Source organism: Pipistrellus kuhlii, unplaced genomic scaffold (genome assembly GCF_014108245.1).
Source record: "Pipistrellus kuhlii isolate mPipKuh1 unplaced genomic scaffold, mPipKuh1.p scaffold_m20_p_5, whole genome shotgun sequence".
Taxonomy (NCBI): domain Eukaryota; kingdom Metazoa; phylum Chordata; class Mammalia; order Chiroptera; family Vespertilionidae; genus Pipistrellus; species Pipistrellus kuhlii.
The window spans coordinates 34,067,039-34,089,214 of NW_023425551.1; the positions used below are offsets into that span (position 1 = coordinate 34,067,039).

At 35.0% G+C, this 22,176-nt stretch overlaps 1 protein-coding gene across 11 annotated transcripts in view; it reads left to right on the forward strand.

Annotated features, from left to right (window-relative positions):
- Positions 1 to 22,176, forward strand: part of HACE1 (HECT domain and ankyrin repeat containing E3 ubiquitin protein ligase 1) — a 76,420-nt gene that overhangs the window by 24,911 nt on the left and 29,333 nt on the right. For 7 of the 11 annotated variants that reach the window (XR_006739957.1, XR_004983893.2, XM_036415249.2 and 4 more), the window contains 8 exons: positions 2,554 to 2,650; positions 3,486 to 3,587; positions 4,308 to 4,414; positions 9,463 to 9,709; positions 14,419 to 14,753; positions 15,819 to 15,887; positions 16,124 to 16,211; positions 22,006 to 22,117. Coding sequence is in view for 9 of the 11 variants with exons in the window: in XM_036415249.2 (XP_036271142.1) it covers positions 2,554 to 2,650; positions 3,486 to 3,587; positions 4,308 to 4,414; positions 9,463 to 9,709; positions 14,419 to 14,753; positions 15,819 to 15,887; positions 16,124 to 16,211; positions 22,006 to 22,117 (1,157 nt within the window). In the remaining 2 variants the exon portion in view is untranslated. The remainder of the gene's footprint in view (positions 1 to 2,553; positions 2,651 to 3,485; positions 3,588 to 4,307; positions 4,415 to 9,462; positions 9,710 to 14,418; positions 14,754 to 15,818; positions 15,888 to 16,123; positions 16,212 to 22,005; positions 22,118 to 22,176) is intronic. The other 4 variants (XM_036415247.2, XM_036415250.2, XM_036415251.2 and 1 more) reach the window with 1 other exon arrangement.

Here is a 22,176-nt window from a genome sequence, read left to right on the forward strand (position 1 = left end):
CTTTGTTCATTGATTCATTTATATAATTTGCAAACATTTAGATAGCTCTTGCTGTTTGCCATCCATTATTGATACAGTAATAAATATACCTCAGTCTTTATGGAGGTAGCAATATAATAATTATACACATACACCTACCCCTATGTGCGCACGCGCGCGCGCGCGCGCGCGCGCACACACACACAATATTATATAAATGTAGTTAGCAGTTAGGAACAGTTCACAATACACTAGTGATTCTTCCCTTTGGTTTAGATTATATTTATTATAATATTTATTTAGGCTCTTAAAATATAGAGCTCTCCAAAAATCTCTTATTTCTTTATCCTTTTTTCCCCCCTGTTTTATAACATTTTATTGGAGATTTGTTTTAGACTGAAAGACTTGCTTTTCTTCTTTTTTAGCTTCTCTTTAGGATTTCTGATGTTACTTTGAATAGATTGATTCAGATCATCATGGAACAACTTTGAATTACAATACAGGGACTTTGGAACTCTAGACTTTAGATCTTATCTGAATTTAGTTATTTTCTAAAATTATACTTAAGAAAACCAATTCCTTCCATAGTATCTTGAGTTTATGAATAATATCATTGTTTGGTTCCCTGAAATCATATTCTATCTTGAGAGGTTGTTTTTGGATAAGACCTTCCTTTGAAGTTTCAGATTTGAAATGTCCACTTGCCTAATTTATACCATCACTTGAAAGTTTCATAGAATCTCAGCTGTCACCATGTCCAAAATACAGGTTTCTGATTTTTCTTTTCAAACCTCCTCCAGTTTTTCTAATCTCAGTCATTGGAACCCATATCCTTTCCATTTAAACCAGAAACTAGGTAATTGTTTTTTATGTCTTTTTTTCTCTGACCCTTCACTTGAAATTTATTAGTCAGTTCTATAAACTCCACCTTCAGAATATATTCTGATCTCTTTATTCTCTCCAACTCACTAAAACCACTTAGAGATGTTACCTCTTATCTAGAGTACTGCAGTAGTCTCATAAGTGGTTTTTCTGATTCTTTTTCTTTTCCACCTGTTCTTTCCTCAGTTACTACCAAAGTGATCTTTAAAAAATGAACCAGTCTGGTCAGTTTGTGTTTAAACCCTATATTTAAAACTTTTCAGTGCCTCTTTGTTACATTTCAAATAAAATCCAACCTGCATTCACCCGTGAGACCTGCGTGGTCTGAGCCCTGCTTGGTTCTCTTCGAGTTCCCCAAACACAGCTGACTCTTTCCAGCAGGCTATTCTATATGCTGTTTGTTTGGCCTGAAAAGGTCTTCCCTAGGTTTCTTAGATGGCTGACTCCCTCTTCATGTCACTGCTTAACTGTTACTTTGTAGAAAGGCAATTCCTCACCAATCCAAGGAAGCCTTTCCCCAAATTTTCTATCGTATACATAGTGTATTTGCTTGTTTACAGCGTGTCTCCCCTACTAGACCGAAAGCTCAGTGAAAGCAAGAATTTTGCTTATTTTATTCACCACTTTAAAGTCAATGTGTAGTACAGTGCTTTCTGCTGAAATGCTTAGTAAATGTTTGGAACAAATTACTATAATTACATGTTTGAAAAATTTCTTATATAGAACAATACAATGTATAATACCATGTTTCCCCGAAAATAAGACATCCTCCGAAAATAAGACCTACTTACAGGTTTCCTTCTGAGTTAAATATAAGGCATCCCCCTGAAAATAAGGCCCCCCCCCCCCCCTAGGCTAAACATGAGAGATTTGGTCCACTGATTCTGAAAGAAATGGAGTCACAAGAAATTCACCAGGAAATTCAGGAATTGGATTGTGCCTCCCATATGTGCCCCAACTAGAAATTGTGCCCTGGGTATGTGCCCTTACCAGGAATTGAACCCACAACCTTTTGGTGTATGGGATGATGCTCCAACCAATTGAGCCACCAGATGAGGGCATCACTAAGTTTGTTGTTATTGTTAATCCTCATCCGAGGATATTTTTTTCCCCATTGATTTTTAGAGAAGGGGGAAAGACAAAAAACATGGATGTGAAAGAAACACATGGATTAGTTGTCTCTTGCATGTGCCCTGGTGCAAGGGATCAAGCCTGCAACCAAGCCTTGTCCTGATTAGAACTTGAGACCCTTCAGTCTGCAGGCCAATGTTCTAACCACTGAGTAATCCAGCTAGGGTGGCATCACTCCTAAGTTTTTACCTAGCAAACATTGGATCTCTTTGAAAAAAGATTGTTAAACAAACCTGGTTAGAGTTGAGAAGGAAGTGACTGGAAGAAAGAAACCAAAGCATAGTCTTCAGTAGCAGTTACTTATCCCAAAATATTATGATTTATTGTACGTAATGTGTCTCAAGTTCAATACTTATATTTAAGAGGTCATTTTCTTATCTACATTGGGAAAGTATGACTTAACATTGTGAAGTGTTTTCCTGATTGTTGAGGATATTGTTCAGATCTTCCTCTCAATTCTTAAAAATTTTTAATCCTCGATTCATATTAACTGTCCATAATTCGTAGAAAAATACTAAATTAAAACGATTATATTTTTAACTTTTTTCTCTTTCTGTACAGTCATGGTCAGAGAGACACAGCACAGATTCTTCTATTACGAGGAGCCAAATATCTGCCCGATAAAAATGGAGTAACCCCTCTGGATTTATGTGTACAAGTATGTTGTTAATGTATATATTCTTAGTCCCTTACTTTATAATAGAAAGAGACTGATAAAACAATGTTTTTTCTCAAATGAGAGGATGGGTACAAAGATTTTTATTCAGTAAAGAATATGCTCTTTAAAGGGAACATTGGCATAAGAAAATATATATTGGTCTTTATCTCAATTTATGACACACGAGCTTCTAAGACCCTTAGGTTCTCCAGAAGGTAAGAATGTCTTTTTGTATATTAATGAGAAGACTGATGGCTGAAAGCCCCTAGAGAGCTTCAGGATGTGGGCTGGTGGGCAGATGAGCCAACCATGGGATTAGAGGGCAGCTTCTTCTCCTGTTTCTGGGGAGGGGAGAGGAGCTGGAGCTTGAAATCAGTCACTGATGATCAGTAATTTAATCAGTTATGCCTATATAATGGAACTTTCCTAAACACCGTAAACAGTGGGGTTCTCAGAGAGTTTCTGGGTTGGTGACTATGCTAAAGTACTGGGAGGATGACATGCCCAGAGAGGGCATGGAAGCTCTGTGCTCCTTCCCACATACCTTGCCCTATGAATCTCTTCTATTTGGCTACTCCTGAGTTGTATCCTATATAATGAACATGTAATAGTAAAGTGTTTCCCTGGATTCTGTGAGCTCTTCTAGCAAATTATCAGACTTAAAGAGGAGTTGAGGAACTTCTGACTTACAGCTGTTTAGTCAGAGTGTGGGTGGTCTGGACTTGTGATTGACTGCCTTCTAAAGTATGAACCCAACTTTTTATCTGTGCTATCTGTGCGTTTTCCTTTAGGAACTTTGTTTTTAAACCCAGATAATTTTAAATATATTTTTTAGGGTGGATATGGAGAGACCTGTGAAGTATTGATTCAATATCACCCTAGGCTTTTCCAGACAATTATTCAAATGACACAGAATGAAGATCTCCGAGAAAACATGGTAATGCAGTTGTGCTAGTAGCCTGTAAATGAACAAGCTTTATGAATGTTTAATATATATGGTAATTTACAAATGTGTTTCTTAATCACATTATTATAAGTATTTATAATAATGTTAATATTATTTATAAACAATATATATTACAAATATATGAATAATGTAAATATAATATAACATTATAAATGAATATTTTAACATTTGTAATAATAAATTTGTTTATCTTCATTATAGGATAAGTGTGAATTATATAATAATTAATAAACTTCGTGCTAATATTTGGCCCTATGAATCTTCTTTCCTCTGGGTCTTTGGTTTCTCCTAGAGATAATTAGAATATTCCCCATAGCTGGAGGAAAAGAATCTAAGGAATATCATGTTATGACTTATAATCACTAGTTCATTGAGCTCTGTATTTAGAATAGCTCTACTCTTTGAAAAATTGCAGCGCTTATATTTCTCTTAAATTTTAAAGGAATTAAATTTATATAAATATGGTGATTGCTGTTCTGTTTCTATTTTTTTAATTGCTTTCTTGGTGATTGTGAGCAAAGATTTTAGGTCATTTTATCTCTGTATTAGCTTTTGAATTTATGCAAGACAAAATGACTGCAAAGGACTTGACTTCAGCTAATTGGCTTGGGAATACTTATTAAAATAATAGGTACTTAATTTCTTGATAAAGTTTATATAATCACATTTTTTTATTTGTAAAAAATTTAGTTACGGCAAGTTCTAGAACATTTGTCTCAGCAAAGTGAAAGCCAGTACCTAAAGATTTTAACAAGCCTTGCTGAGGTTGCCACAACAAATGGTCATAAACTGCTTAGGTAAGTGTTTCAAAATATAAACAGATCAATAGTTAACAATATCTGCCAGCTTTATCTCCTTTTGGCATTGCTGGGAATAGTTTATTTTGGTAGATGCCTTTTATCAGTGGTAAGATGTTCTAAAAATTTGCTGAGACATCCTTTATGTTTTGTTTTAAAGGATGAGGGCAATCAACTTTTACTAAGGAGACTTTAGTTTCTATAAAGAGGTAACACTAGGGACTTAAGTGGATTTGGACATATGTGTCTAGAATTTTACAACATGATTGCTTTGAACAATCATGTAAGTAAAATGTGCAGTAAGAAGAATCAAGAAAGTAATTGAGGGGTCTTGATAACTAATATAAAAAAACTGGGTATACACTAGTGTTCAACCTCTCAGTGTATCCTAATGAATTCTTATAAAATTTTCTCCTTGAACTCTCCCCCTTTCCAGTTCTTTATTCCTTCCAAAGATTATGTGGTTCTCAGTCCATGGTGTTAAAATATTTCCATTTATAATATTAAATATTAAATATTTATAATATTTCCATTTATATATATTACATTTTCCTGCAATTACACTTCTTTGTATGTGGTTACCTACTCCAATTAGGAATAAACAGCCATGTTAATGTGTTATTTTGTAGCTTACAAATTTAGTCCACTTCTAATTTGGATGATTTCCACTTTGTAATAGTCTTTTCACTTCTATTCTTAATACATTAATAGTCTTAATAGGTCATGGTCTTATCTTACCTCAGTTAGTTGCATCTGGATTTCTTCCTCCCAGTTACATTTTGCTTCTATAAATCAGCTACATTGTCAAATCCATTATGTTAGCCCTTTTCTTATGTCTTTATTCGCACTTTCCATATACTTCAGACCAGAATCACATTCTCTACTATTTACTCGAAAGGATCCTTGCTAAGTCACCTTCTTGTGTTCTTTCAGCCATTAAGTCTTTCTTCAGTAGTTTCACTCAGTATACCAGTTGATAATATTTAAAATCTATTTTTACCTCTGATACTACTTTAGACTCTATAAGAGTCATTGCATTCCAGCTTGACATAATGCTCTCTTTTTATTTAGTCATTTCCATTAATCCATTTATTGGATAAGGACTTTCTAAGATTCAGACATACTAAGTAAAAACATTTACTCCAGACTCAGGTGTAAATGCAGACATCACCATTTGCTGTGATCTCAGCAAGTAACTTTTCATAGTTTCACCATCATCCACCCATCTGTCTAATACTTAATTTTTTTCAAAATATGTTTTTATTGATTTTAGAGAGAGAGGAAGGGAGAGGTAGAGAGAGAAACATCAATGAAAGAAACATCAATCAGCTGCCTCCTGCATACCCCCCTACTGAGGATGGAGCCATGTGCTCTGACCAGGAATTGAACCAGCAACCTATGGTGCATAGGATGATGCCCAACCAACTGAGCAACACTGGCCAGGGCCATCTAATATTTATTTTTTAGTGCCTACTATCCACCAGACCATCTTCTAGGTGCTCATGCAAAATACAGATAGGATCTCTCCCTATGTTTAATTTATAGTCCAATCAGGATTTTATTTCCTTTTTGAAAAATTATAGTAAATGTCTTAAATGAATTGTTGTAAGAATCCTGTATAATAAAGAGGTAATATGCAAATTGATCATCACTCCAAAGCACACAAGATGTGAACAAAGATGGCTATGCCCATGTGGACACAAGATGGCTGCCACAAGATGGCAATCAGGGGAGGGCAGTTGTGGGTGATCAGGTCAGCAGGGGAGGGCATTTGGGAGCAACTAGGCCAGCAGGGGAAAGCAGTTAGGGGTGACCAGGCCTGCAGGAGGGGGCATTAGGGGGGAACTAGGTCTGCAGGGGAGGGCAGTTGGGGGCAACCAGGATGGTAGGGGAGGGCAGTTAGGTGTGACCAAACCTGCAGGGGAGGACAGTAGGGCTATCAGGCCGGCAGAGGAGGGCAGTTAGGGGCAATCGGATCAACAGGGGAGCATTTGGGTGTAGATCAGGCTGGCAGGGGAATGCTTAGGGGGTGATCAGGCTGGCAGGTAGAAGTGGTTAGGGGTAATCAGGCAGGCAGGTAGACGAGCGGTTGGGAGCCAGCAGTCCTGAATTGTGAGAGGAATGTCTGACTGCCTGTGGGATTGAGCCAGAACGGGCAATAGGACATCTCTTGAGGGATCCTAGGTTGGAGAGGGTGCAGGCTGGGCTGAGAGACACCCCCTCCCCTCCTGCACAAATTTCATGCAGCGGGCCTCTAGTGAAATAATAAGGTGTTTTGAAGTACCAGGCACATATAGAGGAGATGATGGTAGTAATAGTTGTGATGATATAAATGGAAAATGCTAGAGATAATGATGATTATTTTAAATACCTCCTTAATACCTTTAACCTGTTTTCCTACATTAGAAAATTCACTTGTTTTTTCTACCTAAATCTTTGTCCCATTTTTAGCTCTTCTTAAAAAGAATTTATATTTTATGTATGTTTGTATGTTTTTATTTTAAGGAACATTCACATGCATTGTTTTATTTAAACCTCATAATAGCATTGTAATTTAGACATTATTACTACGTAGTATCTGTGTTACCTATAAGAAAATTGTAAAGTTCAATTATATGCCAAGGTAATACATAGAAGATCCAGGATCATACCTTTGCTTATAAAAAGCAGATCCTAGATTTCAATCTAGCACTTAAAAGCAACAAGGAGATTAGCGGAATAGACGAAGCATAGTAGGAAAAAGGGACCTACTAGTATTGCCAGTACAGGTTTTAAAGCTACTTTGCTAAACTGTACTGTCTGTACTCACAATGCTACTTTTAAATACCTTATAGATATGTTATGGATTTTTGTTGGGATTAGTAGTGAGTATTGATTGTTAGTATTATTAGAATTGCTACTATTTTGAGAACACTAGTCTTCCTTCTGTTTCTCCTTTACTCTCCTATCACTTCCACACTCACAACACTTATTACCTACACCAAGCAGTTCTGCAACACCAGTTGGGTGTCCTGCAATGTATTTATTATTATTTGTAAATATGTGTTTACTGATTTTTAGAGAGCGAAGAAGGGAGAGAGATGGAGAGATAGAAACATCCTTGAGAAACATCATCTATTGGCTGCCTCCTGGATGCCTTCTACTGCATGTGCCCTGACTGGGAATCAAACTGGTGACCTCTAGATCCTGGGTCAATGCCCAACCACTAAGCCACTCTAACTGGGCTGGGTGTCCTACAATTTAAATCAGTTTCCTGGAGATAGCATCAGTTCCCCCAGGTTAAAGGCTCAATCCCACAAGGCTCCCCTCCCCCACTTCAGATGTTAATCCCAAGTAGTAGGTCCCCAGGTTACCCATAACTTCTGTTTGACTTGACTGCAAAGCAGAGGTTCTGATGACCTTTTCTCCCTTGGATTGGATTATTTTCTAGAACAGCTCACAAATTCAAGAAAACACATTTGCTAATTTATTAAAGGATATGAGAAAGGATATAGATGAATAGCTAGTTAAAGAGGTGCTTAGTGCAAGGTCTGGGAGAGTTCTGAGCCCAGGAGCTTCGGTCCCCATGGATTTGGCTTACATCATCCTTCTGATACATGGATATGTTCACCAACCTGGACGCTTCCCAAACCCCGTATGTTTTTGCTTTTTATGAGGCTTTGTCACATAGGCTTGTGAAACATTAACATTTCAGCCCCTCTCTTCTCTCTGGAGAATGGATCTGGGGTAAGGAGAAGATGAAAATTCCAAGCTTCTAGTCCTGGCTTGGCCTTTCTCGTGACCAGTTTCCTTTCTATCCTGGAGCCCACTGAGAGTCACCTCAATAGAACAACAGACAATGCCCTCACCCAAGAGATTTAGGGTTTCTGTGTTAGGAATTGACATAAAAGACCAACTGTTAGAACAAAAGATGCTCCTAGTGCTCTAACCACTTAGGAAATTATAAGGGTTTTAGGAGTGCATAGACCAATAGATATATTTACTATTATCTCACACTACAAAGGTAGATTCTTAAGAGAAACTTAAATACAAGTTATTTCCCCCTTCCAATTTATATTTAATAATATTTATAATTAAATTAAATTACAATTGACAATATTATATTATGTTTAATGGTATTTTTGCAGTTTGCTTTTCATTTATTCATTTGTGAATCATTTTGTGTTTCTTAACCCCAAGGTAATGTAATTTTGGCCATTTACTTTAATAGAAATTTTAAGAAAATAAATATATATTAATTAGTGACAATTGAACTGTTATTTAGCACACTTTTGAAAAATGAATATCCTTTTGTCTAACTGATTCTAGGAGTACTTGATAAAGATAATAAATATTTACTGAGGGCCTTTTCACATGTATTTTGTTTCATTAAATGAGTTATCTTCCTATGTGGGATTGAGGTAAAGATAGTTAACAATGTGTAAATGAACAGAGAAATCACAACCTTTGCTAAATAGGTCACTGAATGGAGGTGCACTTTGATAAAAACCAAAGTTGGTGGTGGGGCTTTAAATTAGGAAATTAAATTTGAAACTTTTATATTGAGACCTGGTGGCTTGAAAAGAAATTATCTTATAATCAACTGAGAAGGGTATGGTGAAGTTTGGATTTTATAATACTTTTGAATCATACAAAAGAGATATTTCACTGGTTGGAAAATGAAAAATAACATTTTTTAGACTAAGCATTTAGCTTGGAAGAAGTTTAAACTAGGTAAAGTAATACAAAATTATTAGGCTATATTAATAGTTGATGATTTTAAGATAATACTTCTTACCTTAAGATAACTTTAGATCAGGTACTTAAAACAAATATGTATATATTTTATGCTTTCATCATTGGTTATATTTTGATGACTTAAAATTAATAATTTGTACGTATGCAATTTAAGTAATATATATTTGTTAACTTCCTATTAAAACATTCTCTGTGTTAAGAAGGAAAGAAATTTTACTCTAATTCATAAAAATCTTTTAAAATAGGTATTTTAAAATAGTAATTTGTTTTATTCTATCTAATTTATTCATATTTTTAATTTTTATTTTTAGCCTGTCTAGTAATTATGATGCCCAAATGAAGAGCCTTTTAAGGATTGTGAGGATATTTTGTCACGTCTTTCGAATTGGTCCCTCCTCTCCCAGTAATGGAATCGATATGGGCTACAACGGGAATAAAACACCAAGAAGCCAGGTGTTCAAGGTCAGAAAAGTATATGACGTTGTTATGAAGATAGACGTAAAAGAGATGAATTTGACAAAGCATGCATTCATTAATCAGAAACCTCATGCACAGGACGTAAGTTTGGTTCATACCTGTATCACTTTTTAAGATAGGACACACTTTCCTTTTTTCATCTCTGTTTAATCAACAGCAAGTCTCAATTGGTGAGCTTTTATATTTTTCTTACAAGTGAACTTTTAATTCCTTTAGTGTTTTATTCTAAGGGTAAAGATATTTAGTGTTAAGCATGACCAATTTTAATCAGACTATAGGGTTTTAAGGTGGCATATGCAGCCATTATGTTTTTAAAAAAATGTTAACTTATTCAGAAGGAAAGAAACTGTTGAGTTTTTATTTATAGATTTTATTATTATGTTTCAGTTACTGGGTACCAACAGTTAATTCCTGGGATCATTCAAGGAAGAATCATTGAGATATGTATTTTGTTAAACATTTTGTGTTGCTTCAGTTGCTCCTGTTATATAAGCACATTTATGGATGGAATCCTTGGAAGAATGATTCCATATAAAACCCAAGGCAGTGTTGCTACTCGTGTTAAATGATAATTTTATGAAGTAAACAAAAGGAACATGGCTGCAATTGTTATTATTAATGCTTTTTTATGGCATTATATTTTCAGGTAACTCAGATTTTGGACAAATGTGTAACTTAATAACTTTCCATGTTATTTTTTTTAAAGATATTTTATCTTATGAAATTTTCATAGTTTAACGTTTGCTTTTGGGTTCAGAAAGATGTATTTTCTTAAATAGTCTGCTGAGTGTAAATATAGGTTCTCTATCCAAAAACTGATAGGACCCCTTTTATGTGCCACTTTTTCCAAAACGAGTTATGATTGACAGCTTTTCTGTCTGTAAAAAATCTGAAGTTATATTAATGAGTTATGCTAAATGATCCTTACATGGACAATTTTGGCAGACACAAATAAATGGTTTGTAAGCATTTTGACACTAGTAGATTCCTGAATACTTACCGTAGAATAGGTCTGATAGCCTTTAGGAAGGTATGTATAAATATCTCTGCATCTATTTGTCTGCTTCAGGAACTAGAGAGATCTCTCTCTTCCTTGCCTTTGTCTTTTTTTAAATTAGTATTGGAAAGAGATCTCACTTTTTCTCTCTTCTTTTTTCTTTCCCTATTGTGCCACCTCCTGGAAGAAGGAAGTTATGCATCTTATTGTAATTCAAATTTTGGCTTTTCACATACCACCATTTCCTTGCACATTAGGAGTGATAATTTATTGTCTGTGTAAAATTCTAATCTATATTATTGATTTCTTGTTTTTCCAGTGCTACTGTGAGTTTACTGCTAAAACATTCACTTTACATGAAGTTATTCTAAATGTGCTCATGCTGTTAGTTACTGAATCTACCCCTCATTTTATTTTCTACTCATTCTTGCTACTCATTAATAATTATGAATAGAAAAATCAAATCATGTATAGATATGGTCACGATTATATTAACTATTGTTTGATTTTTTGGATTAGAATTTGAATTTGCCATCAGTTTGCTGATCAGAAAATAAATATGTGTTGAGTAGCCTCTCTGTAGGCATTTGTTTTTTACCTACCTAGTCAGTACATATGTAGCTAAGTAGAAAATGATATCACTGTTTTTCTTTAGTTTTTTGTTTTTTTTCATGGAATCCAGATTCTGTATATATCAAATATATATATATATATGTAGTATTTTTATTTCTTTTTAAGTCATTATTTTCTGCATTGTTGACAATTTCTTTTGCCTCTGATCACTTATTTTCTCTCAAATTTTGACCTGCCACTTTGTTAAAACATTTTTATTGTAAAACTTCACTCTTCACTTTAAGAATAAAAATAGAAGTTACATTCTCATTTATGTGTATAAGGTCTTCTCTGCATTGTGGGATGATTCACGTTGTAAAAATTTTTAAACATTTGCTGAGTTGCTGTAATGTTAAATTGGAAATATCATTTTAATTTTTACTACATTTTTCTAAGGTAGCAATTGATGTCCACTTTCTATTTCATTAATTAGGTAGTATGTTCCTCTATTAAAATTAACTATCAGGTTTTCCTTTAAAATGAATAAGTTTATAGGCCCTGTATTTTTAGGAGGTGGATTTATTTAACATCCTGTTATTAGTTTTTTCATTTATCTTGGAAGTCCTTTAAATTTGTCTGAACACTTAGCTAGTTTTTTAGTGTTAAGAGATTTTTATCTAGTGCCATGGAACTCTGGGGGCATATGTAGGAGGAGGGAGTTCTGGTTTAGAAGAAGGGAGAGCATGGGCCAGACAGTTTAGGCGTCCTGATTCTATTGTGAATAGTAAGCGGGGACTGTTAGCAGCTTTATAGAAGTATAATTAGGAAGAATTGGAAGCCAAGAAAGATTGAGAAACTTTTAACTTTAAAATCTTATCTTTTGAGTTGTGGCATTTGACATTATCAAAATGAGAATTGTCAGACTTACAAGAATTCAAGATACTATTATTAATGGACTTAGTAAAGTTAGTAATGTTTTCCTGTCAGATTTGTATCTCACTTTGGCACATGGATCTTGAAAAATCTCTAATTTTTTTGCAAGTTGGGATTACATATACAAATGTTTTAAAAATTATATATGATTGTCATTGTTACTATAGGGAGAATGTAATTCTGTGGTGAAGATTACTCAATATTTTGAAATGAAGCAATGTTTCCATAGTGCCAAGAAGCCGCCTTCTATTTTCCATAGTCATTAACTTGTTTTTCACTAGCAGTTGATCTGTCCAGAGCTTTGTATTTTGACTAATGTTTTTATTATTATTTATGAGTAGAGAAAGCATCATAGATATGGTTTACAATGATTTAAAAATTTTTAAATGTATTATAATCTTTTTTGTCTGTGGCCGATACCACAGTTAGAAATTAAAGTTATTTTCACAGTATTCTTTTGTGGTTGAGGAATGAATTTTCTGCACAAATCTTTAAAGGGATAACTCCATAAGTAAAACTACCTCAAAGTTGGGATTTTGTTTTAGTGCATTGAATGAAAAATGAAAAGCTGGTAAAGAGAGAAAAGAAAGGCCCAAGATGACTTAACTACTTCTCTTTTTTCCCCTCATACTCTTTTAATTTTATGTCGTGTTCCTTTATTGGAAATTTCTTTTTTCTTTAGTATTCTGGATTATTCAAATTTTGCCTTTCATTTTTGAACATTTTCATTATTTGAAAATAGGATTGTGATAGGTTCAGGCTCAGTGCTCTTGCCTGCTTGAGCAGCAGGAATCATTTCCTGCCTTAGGCTCATCTCCATCCAATGGTTGATTTTCTAGGTTTCAGGCATTCTCATTTAGAGGTCTATTATTCCTTTTTCCTTTTGTTTCAAACAGTTTTACATCACCACCACCTGTTCTTTCTGTTTAGGAAGTTCATTTTCTGATATAAAGCTAAATAGTTTTGTTGACATAAGTTCTTTTCATCTTTTATAGCAGGTTTAGTGTTTTGCTCATGAACTGAAACTATTGACTCAGACTTGAATCATGATTAGAATTAAAGACAATTTCAGGGAAGCCCTGGCCGGGCGGCTCAATTGGTTGGAGAATCATCTTGTTCACCAAAAGATTGTGGGTTTGATTCCTGGTCAGGTCACACGCCCAGTTTGCAGGTTTGACCCCAGGTCAGGGTGAGTGTAGGAAACAACCCATCGTTGTTCCTCTATTCCTCTCTGCTTCTCTCCCTCTCAAATCAGGAAACATAGCTTCCAGTGAGGATTAGAAAAAACAAAACAAAAACATTTCAGTGAAGGAATTATGTCTGTGGCAGCCAGTTCTTTTGCCTCTCCTTTAAGCAGCTCAGGGACATTGAGTCTTCCAGCTGCAGTCTGTGCCTAAGAATGGAAAAGCTCTCTTGTGGGGAATAGGGGCCTAATGTCAGCCTCAGAAAGGGCATAATTAATTTTCTTTTGCTTATTTTTTGCTTACCTGTTTACCAAGTGCGTACTAATTAAATGCTTGCTGAATGTGTGAATTAGGTTTTTTTCTTCTGCTTTTTGGTTTTACATTTAAAGTGGAGATTTAAGGGTGATTTAATTGTTTGTAAATTTAATAAGTCAAATATTCTCAAAAAGAGAATGTTATGGAAACCTGGAGGAAGGCTAAAGATGTAGCAGAGGGATTTGTTAGATAATAATTGGAAATAAATTTCTGGCAGAACAGGTTATTTAAATATATTCTAAGGTTCCAAATATGGTTGCATAATCTCTTCCCATAATGGTTTTTAAAAGTAATATTATTTTTAGTTGAAGTATTGTAGTAAGGGTGTGTCTTTTCAAAATACATGATTTGGATTATAACATTCTGTGATCATATAAGAATAAAAAAATAAAATTATGGTACACATTTTTGCAATGTATACATGTATCAAATCATTATATTGTATACCTTAAAGTTATACAATATTTATGCCAATTATATCTCTATAAAAGGATGAAAATAAGAACCCACTGGAATATATGTATATGCTTTTAAAGCTAAATAAAACATTTTAAAACAGGATTGCTTATATATTTTTGTTAGATTTTAGTTTTCCCTTTTTATTCCAAGGAATGTATAAATACAAATTAAGTTTTCATTATAAATGGAGAAATTGTCATTTATATGACATTCATAACTTTTGTTACTTACCTATAGAGATTGCTGTTACATTAGAGAATAGTATCTGGAGTAAATTTTTTCTTTTATAATATTTGTTTGGCTGGAGTTTCAGAATGATATTAAAAAAAAAACTTTTCTTTTTCTTGTAGCCTCTTGAATTGCTTTGGCACTCATTAGATGAATGGCTAGTTTTAATAGCTACAGAACTGATGAAAAACAAAAAGGACTCAACGGATATCACTTCTATTTTACTAAAACAAAAAGGCCAAGATCAAGATGGTACTTCCATTCCTCCATTTGAACCTCCAGGACCTGGGAGCTATGAAAATCTATCCACTGGCACCAGGGAATCTAAACCAGATGCTCTAGGAGGGAAACAGGAAGCCGGAGCAGACTGTCAGGATGTTATTTCTATGACAGCTAACCGGCTAAGTGCTGTCATTCAAGCTTTTTACATGTGCTGTTCTTGTCAGATGCCTCCAGGGTAAGAGGGTTTCTGCTTTGTTTTTTGTGCAGGTCTCAGCCTATCAATAACCAATCTGGTGGCTGGACCAGCCCTTGTGGTTCTTATTATGATTGCAAGGCGCCCTTCAGCAATAACCATCAGGAAACTTTGGGGAAAAAAAAAAAGGTTTATTACTTACAAGGTCTGGAAATTACATGGCACACCTGGGGCCACACAGCGAGGTCACAGGGAGAGAGCGAGAGCCAGAGCGTGGCCCACTAGAGAGCTAGCGCACAAGCGGTATGGGAATGGCCCTGGTGTTCTGCTTTTTGGGGGGTCGGAGGTGGGGGTTTTCTGGTGCTCAGTCTTTATTGATGAACTTAAAACATAAGAGTGGGAATTTAAAGTGTGGGAAGAGAAAGAAAACAAGTGGCCTAAATGGTCAGTTATCCAAGTCAACCAAGATCTCTAAAACAAAGGAGCCTCAATGGGGGAAGGTGGCCTGGCTCTTATCTAGTTGGGTGGCTGGCAATGTGTTTATTAAAGATAGCCATCTTTGAAGTGTATGCCTCTTTGAAGCGGAAGCCTTGGCAACCAAAACTTAAGTCAGGCGCCTGCATTACAAAACGGGAAACCCAACTGTCAAGGCTTACATGGCATGCTTATTGCTTCTCTGATAGATTTTTTATTTTATTTTTTGTAATTTCAGTAAAAACAGCTGGGAATTTGTTGATTTTAAGTTCTATTCTGATCTAGTTTTAGGATATTCATACTGATCTAGAATTATCTGATAGGCATTTTGTAAGTTATTAGCATGAGGAAATCTGAATGCCACTTTGTACAGGATCACTTTATTATATATTGGAAATGTATAGACCAGAGTTGCTTATAACATTTAAAAAGGTCACTTGTTTATATGCTAATGAAAATTTTATATTTTTTCATTTTATAGATTGGGTAGACATGCCTCAATTTCTTAAATTTGTTAAGACAATCCAAACTGAATTTTTGTCTAGAAGCCAGTTCAGTTCAATACATAGTTTTCAAATTTTCTATATCATCAGCTTTTGTCTGTGTTCTGACTTGTTTTTTTACTCCCCACAGAATGACCTCACCTCGTTTCATCGAATTTGTCTGCAAACACGATGAAGTCTTAAAATGCTTTGTTAACAGGTAAGGCTTTCTTGGATTCATGGGCTGCCCTTGTAGCCTTTTCTTTCTTTACATATGTTTTCATCTCAACAGAAAAATGTTACTTCCGTTAAACTATTAAAATAATGTTTAGTGACAAGTAAAAGTATTGTCGGTGTATTACCCTTCTGTTGCAGTATCCATCTATCTAAATCTGCATTTCACTTAATGCTGGTCATCGCTTCTGTTCATATAAACAAAATGTATTTTTCTTTCAGAAATCCAAAAATTATATTTGATCACTTTCACTTCCTCCTTGAATGTCCTGAGTTGATGTCAAGATTTATGCATATCATAAAAGCACAGGTATAAATTTCTCTTAATCTTGTTTTTAGTCTGTTTAATGAAAATTGACTTTCTAAATTTGAGTACTGCTTAGTGAAGTAATTATTATACATGTGACCTCCTACTATTAAGGAGTAAAATTACCTTATTCTTTAATATATGAAGTTATGTTAGTATGTTTGTTTAGTATGAAGAGTAATTTTTCTTCTTCAAGAAATGTGTATTGAGGTCCTATGTACAGTGGCTGTTCCAAGATAGCAGAACATGTTTCCACATTTCCTGAAATGATCTTCATGGAACACTAGCCCTATAAAGCTCATGGTCCTTGAGAAAAAGATTTTATCCCCAAATACCTTTGGGAAATATGCCCTGTTGGAGATTTATGAAGTTTATTGCATCACGTTAAAGCTGTGAGGGACCCTCCACTTAAAAGAGTGATCTAACTGTTAATTCTCCAAATTTATTTGGCCTGAGAACCTTTCCCCTGATGGGGTTCATTCCACATAGCTCATGTTTCATGTAATATGTTAGAAAAGCTTGTCTTACTACTTATCAGTTATGTGACTTTGGGCGCAGTTCCGGCTTCTTTGAGTTTTGGTTCTTCATCTGTAAAATAGAGTAAACCTCATAAAACTGTTAAGAGTATTAAATAGTGACTGGCATATATGTTCACTTAATGGTAGTTGTTTTGGAGGTAGAAGACGTGTATCCTTTCTCCTAGAGCCATGTCGGCAAACTGCGGCTCGCGAGCCTAATGCGGCTCTTTGGCCCCTTGACTGTGGCTCTTCCACAAAATACCACAGCCTGGGCGAGTCTATTTTGAAGAAGTGGCATTAGAAAAGTTAAAGTTTAAAAAATTTGTCTCTCAAAAGAAATTTCAATTGTTGTACTGTTGATATTCGGCTCTGTTGACTAATGAGTTTGCCAACCATTGTCCTAGAGTAGGGGTGTCGAACTCAATCAGAGAAGGGGCCAAAATCTAAAATCCAGCCTAAATCGCAGGCCGAATGGTTTACTGAACAGTCATAAACTGTCATTGTGATGGAAACGCAGCGGAGTGCAGTGATGACAGCGCGGTGCGGGCCACATTGCAAGGCCTGGCGGGACGGATTTGGCCCGCGGGCCTTGTGTTTGACACATGTGTCCTAGAGGATCTTAATTCAGACTAGCAGAGGAGATAATAAATGTACCTATAAGATAGTAATTATAGTATTAACCTGGTTCTTCAGGCATTTAAGGGATGAAGCATTTGCTTCTGGCTGCTATAATCCAGGGGAAGTTCAAAGAGGATATGGTTTTCAAACTAGACCTTGAAAAACGTGCAAAATTTGAAGAGAATAAATGGGGAAGATGAACATTCTAGTTAGGATGTGGACAGTAGGTGGTTGAAGCAGAAATTTTGTGTAGGTGAGGAATGAGATATAATTCTGGAAAGGCAGATTTAGGTCATCCTTTGTTTAACCTTGACTGCTATGTTAAAGAACCTTTGTTTGCTAGGGTGGCAGGAGCCTGTGATAGCTTTGCCTTAGGTGAATGACATGACCCTGGCAAAATTTTAGGAAACACTTTGTCAGAAATGTAGGATAAACTGCAGGTTGTGGTTTGGTTAGTAGTCATAGGATAAGTACTACAGGTGTGTTTAAATGTCTTCAGGGACACGGATTCTTTCAGAAGTTAAATAAAGCTAAGAACTAAATCTTATAAAAGTATGCAAATGTCTATCCATATCCTTTGACATCTGTTTAATAATGGTAATGTAAAAGGGAAGGTAGTAATAATAACTTACATTTATTGTTAATGCTAACTTCAGGCCAGGTACCATGCATTTTTTACATGGTTATTTTATTTTTATAATAATCATGTGAGATAGGTTCTTTTAACTAAGCTAAAGAGGTTAAGTACGTGAAGTTATTCAGCACTTAATGGGAGAACCAGAATTTAAAAATCTGTCTAGCTTAAGTTCATTTTCTTAACCTATATTGTGTGATTCCATTCTAGGGCAAATGAGATTATGGGTGGAAGAAACTTAGTTTTTAAAAGATGTAGTTTGCTATTTTTTAATATTGTCTTTTGATTTTCACTTCCTTTATCCATCCCTTTCTGAGCAATTCAGTAAAAAAGCATCTGCATCAGCTGCCTTATCCACCTCTTGGACCCACAGAGTACTAATATTTTGTTTCCTGACCAAAGTGAGGAAGGTGCCCTCAAACATTGTGGTGTTCCTCTTATGGTGGAGCTTGGGTGGGTAAGGAGGCTGTCTGTGTAGAAGAGGGCCTCAGCATGGAGGCTGCGAATTGCATTGGCATATGGAGAATGTTCAGTGTGGAGGGTGGTGACAGCGGCTCAGAGTAGTTTGACAAAGCCCAAATGGGGTGCAGGACATGCATGCAATGAACAAACGGTTCATGTAAGCTACATACAGGTTGCTCAAATAAGTAAGTATAGTGAATATATTGGGAGCTTTGTTTCTCATTGTTGGAGAAAGGAGTTACAAAACTGAGAAAAATGGAGTGAACCATGTGCCTTTGGAGTAGAATTGGAAATGGCAGTGTGAGCTTATAATTAAAAAAAAAATATATGTATATTTTATTGATTTTTTTTACAGAGAGGAAGAGAAGGATAGAGAGCCAGAAACATCAATGAGAGAGAAACATTGATCAGCTGCCTCCTGCAAACCCCCTACTGGAGATGTGCCCGCAACCAAGGTACATGCCCTTGACCGGAATTGAACCCGGGACCCTTTAGTCCGCAGGCTGACACTCTATTCACTGAGCCAAACTGGTTTCGGCTAATTTAATATGGATAGATAGATAGATAGATAGATAGATAGATAGAGGTAACCTACCATCCAGTTATTGGTCTCTAAATACTGTTCTTAATGAATCAAGACTCGTTGGAGAAATGGCAAATTCCAGGGCTGGGTCAGTGAAAGTACAGATGAGCATGGAACATCTTATGTGCAAGAAAAATTTTTAAAGAATTATAATGACTCAGAATTAAAAATGACTCAGAACCAGCTTGAATGTATTCTGCTGGCCAAATCTGGAACAATTTGGGCATCAAAATAAATAATGATGACAAAATATTATAAATACAACCAATTCATGAGTCTGTATTAAAAAAATTAATGAATACATGGCAAGTTTGATGATGTGAGGGATATTTTTACTGTTTTAAAGTATGTCCCTATAGGATACTTACAAATTACAAAGATTTAAAAAAAGCCTTTCCCACTTTGGCTGGATGGCTCAGTTGGTTGGAGTGGCATCCTGTCCACCAAAAGGTTGTGGATTCAGTTCCCGGTCAGGACACATATCTAGGTTGCGGGTTTGATCCCTAGTTGGAGTGAATATGGGAGTCAGCTAATCGATGTCTCTCTCTGTCTCTGTCTGTCCGTCTCTCTGTATCTATCTCCCTAAAACTAATAAACATATCCTCAGATGAGGATTAAAATAAAAATAAACAAAGAAACTTGACTGTGGGCATATTTGGCAGTGACCAAAGCAGAACTACCAGTGAGCCAGCTGACTTGGTGCACAGAGAACATGGCATCACTCTTTAATATTCCTGCCAAAGATGCACTTCCTGAATTTAATCGTGAGAAAACATCAGACATACTAACAAAATAAGTGGCCTGGAATCTTTAAAAGTATTGAGGTCATGAAAATTAAGAAAACAATGAAAAACTTTACCAGAATGAGACATGACAACTAAATAAAATACTTGAGGTATTGCGCTATAAATGACATTATTAGGAAAAGGACAAAACTTGAATTAGGTCTAAGGATTAGATATACTATAGAAATGTGGCTATTAATTTTCTGATTTTGACAGTTTTCTGGTATGTAGAAGAATTGTCTTGTTTGTGAGAAATGCACACTGAAGGTTTTAGACTTAACTGGACATCCCGTTGACATCTTACTCTCACATCAGGAAAAAGAAATACTTTGTAGTATTCTACTATACTTAGAAATTTTCTGTAACTTGGAGGCTGTACCAAAAAACAGTTAAAAACAAAAACAATCTCTGCTAAGGGATTGGCTTCTTGCTGTTTGGTGGTTTTCAGGTGGCTTGTAGTTAAAGGGAGAAACATTTTGTATTGCTGTACAAATGCTAATAAGAGGAAACTCTTAGTCCTGTTTTGTGAATTATTTTATGGAAATGCAGGTACTGAGAAAGTTTATATACAATAATCTGCCCTTTGGCTTTGTAGGTATTGTATATGTATGTGGATGCTTTGATCTTACATATATCTTATTAGCTTTTAAAGGTAGAATTTTGTATTTTTTTACATTCCATTTGAATTACTTTAAAAATTGTCATTTGCTTTTATTTTTTGGTTCACATTTTATAGAAAAAAGATATAGTTTAATATTTAATATCTTATAATGGCAAGGTCATTTTAACATCATTTTAAATCTTATTAACGATAATTTTAACATTGTTATGAGTGATAAGAACAACACCTCTCGTTGAGCATTTTGGGTATTAAGTATTTCTACAAGTTAACCTCTGGATGCTGCATTTTTTCTTCTGTGAAATAAGGACAGTAAGAGTCCCTTTGCCTCATAGTATTGTGAGGAATACATGCCAAAATGCATATAAAGTGCTTAAAACTTATAGGTACTTTAATAAATGTTAGCTAATTTATTATTATAGTTACTATTATGCCTTATGTATGCATTATTTCACTTAATCCTCACAATTATCACTTAAAGTATTATTTCCCCTACTTTACAGGTGGGAAAACTAAAGTTCTGAGAGGATTCCCTTAATTTCTTTACATCCTTAATGCACTCTAGTTTATTGTACTTTACTATTTAGAACTTATTATATATGTATTGTTCTAATGCTAGTTTCGTCTCTTTAACTATATTAAAAATTTTAACAAAGAATTTGACATTTGTTTATCTCTTATGTTACCTGCAGTGTTGGCATATGCTGGCTATTCAGCATTACTTTGAGTAATCATAAAAAAATTACAAATAACATGCAGTTGCATATCTGGCAAATGAACAAAAGGTAGAGACTTTCTTTACTGTTGAAGAGGTCGTATTCTTTAATTTTTTGGGTGGAGGAACGGAAGGAAGAAAGAAAAAAAGTTACAAATTCTTTTTTGGTTGCTGCATGTATTCAGAGGTTAGAAATAAGGATAAAGTTGGATGTAAAAGATTATATTCATGAAAAATTAAATGGAACATGTGACATACTTTTTCTGGATGTGAAAATTCATTTTGTATAAGCCTTTTTGGATTTAAAAGAAAATGAGAGTAAATTTAAGTTCTTAGATATAACCTAATTTGTCAAGTCTTTGCTGTTGAAATGCAAGACACTTTATTTTTATTTATTTTAAAATATATTTTTATTTATTTTAAAATATATTTTTATTGATTTCAGAGAGGAAGGGAGAGGGAGAGAGAGATAGAAACACCAATGATGAGAGAGAATCATCCATTGGCTACCTCCTGCACACCCCCTACTGGATATGGAGCCTACAATCTTGATCATGTGCCCTGACTGGGAATTGAACCATGATCTCCGGTTTATAGGTTCATGCTCAACCATGGAGCCACACCAGCTGGGCAAAAATGCAAGGAATTTTAATAAATACATTCTTTAGATAGTCTAAGTATGTCAGCCATGCTATGCCTTTTTGTAAATAGTTGTTGAAATGTCAGGACATTATCTAGAACTACTTGGTATAAATAAAGGAATAAGAATAATTAGTTGTAGAAAGGGTATTTAGCATGTTAATTAAGTAAATTTAATAGGTGACTGAAACACTAACATATTTTACTGTTATTTATTGGGGCAGCCATTTAAAGATCGCTGTGAATGGTTTTATGAACATTTGCACTCAGGACAAGCAGATTCAGACATGGTGCATAGGCCAGTGAGTGAGAATGACATCCTGCTGGTTCATAGAGGTATGCTTACAAAAAAAATGCTGTGCATGTGAGGCTCCAAACACTAGCTATTGTAAATT